The sequence below is a fragment of the Polyodon spathula genome, chromosome 7, assembly GCF_017654505.1.
Source record: "Polyodon spathula isolate WHYD16114869_AA chromosome 7, ASM1765450v1, whole genome shotgun sequence".
NCBI lineage: Eukaryota > Metazoa > Chordata > Actinopteri > Acipenseriformes > Polyodontidae > Polyodon > Polyodon spathula.
This window is the reverse complement of record NC_054540.1, coordinates 56,214,804-56,221,701: the sequence shown is the minus strand read 5'-3', so window position 1 is coordinate 56,221,701 and position 6,898 is coordinate 56,214,804. Positions and strand designations below refer to the sequence as shown.

The window sequence follows — 6,898 nt, the reverse complement described above, 5'->3', positions numbered from 1 at the left end:
TTGAAGAATTCCTTTTGTGTCTGTTTGTTTTTAAGACCACAAACAAAAACAAAAACAGCGTGTCCAGCCTGTTTCTCACGGATGCTATCAAGGAGATTACTTGTCCCTTTAATCTCCAATCCGTGGTTATGCAGATTGCATTCGTTAATGCTGCCGTTCTGTAGAGGGCCCCTTTGTGCAAAGGATGGGGACTCGGATGATGTAATCAGGGTTTAGGTGCAGTTCCCTGAACGGGCGTGACATCTCTTTATAGTTGTGATTTTTTTTGTATTATTGTTATTTGTCTTTGTCAGCCCTTTTGATACAATATCTTTTGGGACATTTTAAAGCAATTTAGAATTTTTATCTTAGGTACTTTTAAAACTGGTTTTTTAAAACCGGTTTTATATATATATATATATATATATATATATATATATATATATATATATATATATATATATATATATATATATATATAGGAAAATTGCTCGCATTCAAGAAAAATAAAACAAAAAACTATGGAGGAAGAGCAGACAATCCCAGTTGAAATCGACCCGGATTTTGAGCCTCAGAGTCGCCCTAGATCATGCACCTGGCCTCTGCCTCGGCCAGACATATCCACTGTCAAACAGGAGGGGGGCGATGGGGCGGAGTCGGCCGCAGGGACCCCTCCCACTGAGGAAGAGAAGCAGGAGCCTCTGCCAATCATTTCGGAGCCTGAAACAGTAGCAGTGCCTGAGGGCGGAGTTCAAGCGGGGGTGGGCGGAGCTACCCCGAGGAAAGGCTCCTCCCGCCGGAATGCCTGGGGGAATCAGTCCTATGCAGAACTAATTAGTCAAGCCATCGAAAACTCCCCTGAAAAAAGACTGACCCTTGCCCAGATATATGACTGGATGGTCAAAACAGTGCCTTACTTCAAGGACAAAGGGGACAGCAACAGCTCCGCAGGATGGAAGGTTATGATTATTATTGTTGTTATTATTGCTTTTTTTGTTATTATTACTGTCTTATTGCAAGTTAGAGACGGCATGCATTTGATTGTACGAAACTGTAAGAGGTGCCAGTTATGGGGAAATAAATGGTTCTTGTAATTGAAGAGCACTATGCATGATAGGGGTGATGAGTTTATTGCCCTGAAAAGAACACAAGATAAATCATCACTATGTATTCAAAGCGTATTAACAGATACTCCTTCCCCTCCCCCTGCCCTGTACAGAACTCCATCCGCCACAACCTGTCTCTGCACAACAAGTTCCTGCGCATGCACAATGAGTCGACCGGCAAGAGCTCCTGGTGGATGCTGAACCCGGAGGGGGGGAAGACCGGCAAATCCCCCAGGCGTCGCGCAGCCTCCATGGACAACAGCAGCAAGCTCCTGAAGAGCCGAATCCGTGCAGACAAGACTAAGAAGGCAGCCGCCGCTGCCGCAGCAGAGGGGCCTGGCGGGGGCGCGGACAGTCCCGGCGGAGGCTCCCAGCATCAGTTCCCCAAGTGGGGCGTCAGCAGCAACAGTCCCTCGTCCCGCGGCAGTCTGGACGACCCCGATATCTGGACCAGCTTCCGGCCTCGCACCAGCTCCAACGCCAGCACCCTGAGCGGCCGGCTGTCCCCTATCGCCCCCGGGCACGAGGACGACGAAGGCCTGGCCGAGGACGACCTCCACTCCACCCTGGCTACCTACTCGGCTACTATCGTGCCTCCCACCCTCACTGAGACCCTGCTGGAGGAGCTGGAGCTCATCGACGGCCTCAATCTCATATCCTCTCAGCAGCAGCAGCACAGCAACAACAGCCCCTCCGCCAGCTCTGCCGGCACCACTGCCCTCCCCTCGGCCACCACCCTGCTCCCGAGGAGCGCCAGCTTCTCCTCCTATCGGCAGCTCCAGCAGGACAAACAGGAGCAAGCTGCAGTAGCAGCGGCAGCAGCAGTGTCGGTGGCACAGGTGATGCAGCAGAACAAAAATGCAGGCAGCGCCACCGCCGCCAACTTTGGCAACTCTCTGTTCAAGCCCTCGCCCAGCCCTGCCGGCGCCAGCAGGGTGGGCGGGCGCTTCGGAGGCGGTGTGGGCAGGACTGAGCGCCTTCCCTCCAGCCTAGAGGTCCTCCTGACCTCCGACTCCCCGCCCCCCAGCGATGTCATGATGACCCAGGTTGACCCCTTGATGCCGAGCCAAAGTGCTGCCAACCTGCTGATCCTGGATGGCCAGCTGAGCCGAAAAGGGGCAGGGCAGCTGCAGCAGCTTTTAGGGAAGAGCCAGGAGCAGGGCTCCCTACTGACTATGTCACTCCAGCAGCAGCAGCAACAATTCCGAGCCCAGCTCGGGAATTCTGTCCAGCAGCTAGGATTGGGAATGCTGGTCCCGGGAATGGGCCAGGACTCTGCCCACCTGGCGGCTCTGAAGGCCCAGCTGGCCCAGGGTCCCGGCAGCTCCTCGGCGGGGTCGCTCCTGGGCGGGATGCCCTCCTCGTCTGCTGGGGGGCTCCCTGGAATGGGCCCCTTCGGAAGCTCCGGGTGCTTCCTCACAGGACAGGACAAGCTGCCCACCGACCTGGACATTGACATGTTCACGGAGAACCTGGACTGCGACGTGGATTACATCATCAACAGCGACCTCATGGACGGAGAGGGCATGGACTTCAACTTCGACCCCATCCTGAACACCAATCCAAGCTACCCCAGCCCTGCCACCAGCCAGGCCTCCTCCCACAGCTGGGTTCCCAGTTAGTCCCTCAGCGCCCCTTGCAGGTATGTATTTGTTTAGCAGGGGGAGGGACAGTGCAGCACAGGGGGACTGTTTGAAGCCATCTGTTGCAGCAACTGGTTGTAGTGCGTGACTTCTTCAAGCAGAGTTGCTTGATCTGATGTCTTGATCTGAGCCACATGTCACCTACAGCTAGTTTATTGAATGGATTGAACCAGACTGCTGTCATGTATGAAATTGTTTTTAGGAATCTTTCAGAAAGGTGTTCTTGTGAATAGGCAGGCATGTTTGAAATCGTGGCAGTGTTTAAAATGGGTAGGGTGGGAGTTCAGTACGTTTTCAGTACAAAAGGGAAAATGCCAGGAAACTGTGCAGACCAGCAGTGAGAGAAATTTTAGAAAAGGTACATCTATAATGTCAGTGCGTGACTGCTGAAATGCAGAGTGCTACAGCATGATTTTCATCTCGAGACGAAGATGAGAAGACGAATCTGCAGTATTTGTTGAGCTAGCTCCTTGTGAATCATTGTGTAAAGCTGTGCTCCTGCCACCCCCGTGCTTTCTCCAGGTTCTGCTGAGAACTCTGAAACGCTGCAGGCGGGTAGTGCTAATTACTCAGCCGCGCTCTTCCTGTCGTACCCTTTAATAACCCACTCTGCTCTTCACTTAGCCTTACTCATTGTTTCAGTGCTAGTGGATGGATCTGCTGTAGCAGCAGTGCTCTCTCCCACTCCACTAATGGTGAAGCATCGTCTAAGTGGCCCCCGTCCTGAATTAACAGGATGGAGGCGAGGGTGTTTACTGGCTCCGTACGCAAGCAGATTCCATTTCGAGGGCCCTCCAGAGCTCAGTAGCATCGTGTAGATGAATCGACCCTGGGCACTTTGAGCTGCGCGGGTAATTAATTTGTTTGAGAGGCCTTCACTGTAGCACACCGCCTCACTGCCCCAGTTCTGAGTCACAACCTCGAGCAAAAATTCAGCAGTTTAACAATAAAATAAATGAAAGATTCTGTTTTCAGTGTGTGTCAGTGGATCCAGTATCCAGTGTCCCACAGGTAAATTGCATACAGAGAGAAATGGAGTTGAACAGACGCTGGCAAACCCATTATAGTCATTTTCAGAAAAAGCAATCAATTCTTAAGGCTTTATTTTCATCCCCATTTTTTGATGCATGTATAGACTAGTACAAACAGCTGTCCATTCTTCAGCATTGTTTCTGTGGAGAATATTGGGTGCAGTTATTCTCCCCATTTTGAATGTAAATAAATCAGCTGCATAGTGATACCTATTCTGCAGCGTGCCAGTCGTTGTAGTCTGTTGAATTGTCTCATTGGTTTTGCTTTTCTTTCACACAGGACTCTCAAGAGCAGGTCCCCATGCAGGTCCTTCATGCCGCTGTGCGGACTGGAAGCTGAGCTAACAGCCATCGCAGCAGCTTCGGAAGGGTTACGAAGACACTTGGCCATACAAATCACTGCGCAAATATTTACATATGTATAGTCCGGACCTCATTTTTGTGCCATGTGCCAACCAAAAAACGAATTTCAACTTTCCTGAACACATTTTCCTGAGAGAGTGACAGAGAGAGAGAGGTACTGTGCAGCCTGACACTCTGTGCTGCAGAGTGAACACTGTGTTTGTGTATTCCCTCCTGCATGTATATGGGGTGGATGCCAGCAGCCTGCTGTTTTGACAGGTGGCTTGGTACATGATGGTTACAGTTGGCATTGCCGGCATGCTGAGGCACTAGCCTGCTGCTACTTAAATGAGTTTGCTGGTCTGTGCAAACAAGGCAGCGGCCCAGCTTGTGTTTAATCAGTGCAGATTGGGAGGAGGGGTCATTCAGCGGGGAGTGCTTTTGTTTGTGCTCTTTCAGTCGTGTGTTTGTTTTATTCCGTATATTATTTTCATTGTTTAAAATAGGTGGTACGATTTTGGGTGTCTTTTAAATATGCCGACATTTATAAATAAAGAAGCCCACCGATCCTTTCCCGTGGGAAGAAACTAAACGGAACAGAACAAAGCCTTTGCTGTTCTCTCCCTGTTCATTTTGAGTGCGGTGTTGGCGCACCAAGGCATAGCAACCGATTCAGCAGCAGGCTGCAGTATGGAGCACAATAGGTGTCCTTTAGATACACAACATCGCAGAATAGACTGGTCTGTACAAACAATAAAATAATCTATTCTGGAATGCAACACGGTGAGTTCTAGAGCATTCGGGAATACTGTTCTAGAACTCCTCCGATGATCTTTTTGCAATTTGAAAAAAAAAAAAAAATTGAAATTGCTTTTGTTCCTTGTAAAGGGCAACATGTAAATAGCTTTATAAACCCAAGTCTTTAAAAAGAAGAAAAGGTACCGTTCACTTTAACATTATTTTCTACGTATTTTCTAAGCGAATCAGGCAGCCCATTGTCACCCTTATTCCACAAGGGTGAGGCTGGAGCTGGGTTTTAAATAATGGCTTGTTTTCTATTCTTGAAATGATTTATTTTCCGTGTGCTAACCTTATTTTGTAAGAAATGACTTCAGTACGTGAAACAAGTATTTTTGATGATAGTATAATCAAGATTGAGGTAAACTAGCTAAATATTGCATTTAAAGAGATTATAAATTTATATTAAATATATACACTAAAACGGGCAGAGAGAGCTAACAGTCTTAGCCCATTGGTAACGGTAGTTTTCTATATATTCTTTTATTTTGTAAAAGATAAAATCAATGTAGATTTGTACATAACCAAACGAACACTAATTTGACTGTGTACAGAATAGGAACAAAACAGAGAAAAGTATTTCAGCATCAATAAGCTTACAATTGCTTAAAAACAAATGCATAAAAAAAAAAAATAAGCAGGTTTTCAGAGTGAACTTGAAGGTTGGAGCAGCGAGATCGCTTTGTTAATATTACCAGGAGAGCCTATGGTTGACCCAATCTTACGAAGCGTTTGTGTTTGAAATGTGCACAAACTTGCATCATCAGGGACATGCGCAAAAATTTAAAAAAGCAAATATGTTTTGGGTGCATCGATTACTAAAGCAACAAGATCATTTGAATATATGCATAATGCGTGTCTGTAAAACATTTTAAAAAGGAATGATAGAAAAAGCCCATGCATTTTTTGTTCAGTCAATGTAATGAAACGGTGGGTTGCAGTTCTGTGCTGTGATTCTTCAGATGAACCTGTCATTAAGTTTACACGTCTCTGAATGGCTGCACTGGTGCTATGAGTGTGATTCAATCCAGGTCTGAAGATGCAAGTATCGCCTAAGTGTTACTGTAGCCTGAAGGGCCTCCTTGAGAAAGCATGAGCGACTGTGTAGGACTGCAGGCCACTTACTGACCCACAATACCAGTGTCATTCACATCTCTGTACAGAGCATGTGTTGGGTTTCATAGGTCATCAAGCGCTCCTCTCAGCTGCTTCATTTTGAAGCGATTTCCATCACGCCAACCTGTTTGAAATCTGCTTAAGCGTGATCTAGCCATTAACTCTCAGGGTGCTTACAAAGGAAAAACATTGGCTGGTTATGAGGAGGAGGATGATAATAATACAAAAAAATATTCATCTTTCCTATATATTGTTTTACAAAAACAAAACAGCTTGCAAAAGGGAGAATTAAATATATAAAATATATAAATCTGTTTTCTTCCCTGAAAATCTTTTATTTGTTTACAAAATGAAGAAAGAAAACAGTGGATGCAACAGAGCGACTTCTAAACCGTTTCACTTGGTTTCTTATTAATCATGTTGCTGTTTCTTATTCTTCACCATGTAGCTGGATGGCTCGAGACTGTAAATAGCATTATTATTATATTTTAAAGAGTCGAAGTATTGATGAAACTGCTTTGTTTGACAACATCCTTGATATATCAGTGAGCCGAACTGTTGTAGGAGCACCAGGGCTGAATCAGTGCAAAGTGAACCTGCCCTGAAACAGTGAGGGTATTCCTGACAGTGCGGTACCCACAGTGACTGTACCATCCATTACAGACAGAGATGCACAGCCTTCAACAGATACCACCCACACCAACTGCAGTGTAGTGTACCAACTCACTGTGCTTGGCAGAGGGGTAACAAATAGCTGAGGAGACACCAAGCCACTTTTCCAGGAACAGCGACTTGAAACCTGGTTCCAGGAAACCTCGTTTGAGGCAACTGTGCTGTATCAAACCCCAACTCCCCCATGGTGTGCCGTGCAGTGGCCTGAAAC

At 46.9% G+C, this 6,898-nt stretch overlaps 1 protein-coding gene across 1 annotated transcript; it reads left to right on the top strand.

Annotated features, from left to right (window-relative positions):
- The first annotated feature begins 447 nt into the window (after positions 1 to 447).
- Positions 448 to 6,291, top strand: foxo4 (forkhead box O4). The gene is made up of 3 exons (XM_041256069.1): positions 448 to 938; positions 1,199 to 2,727; positions 4,040 to 6,291. The coding sequence occupies exons 1-2, from the start codon at positions 501 to 503 to the stop codon at positions 2,705 to 2,707; spliced, it is 1,947 nt and encodes a 648-aa protein (XP_041112003.1). The 5' UTR covers positions 448 to 500; the 3' UTR covers positions 2,708 to 2,727; positions 4,040 to 6,291.
- The last annotated feature ends 607 nt before the right edge of the window (positions 6,292 to 6,898 follow it).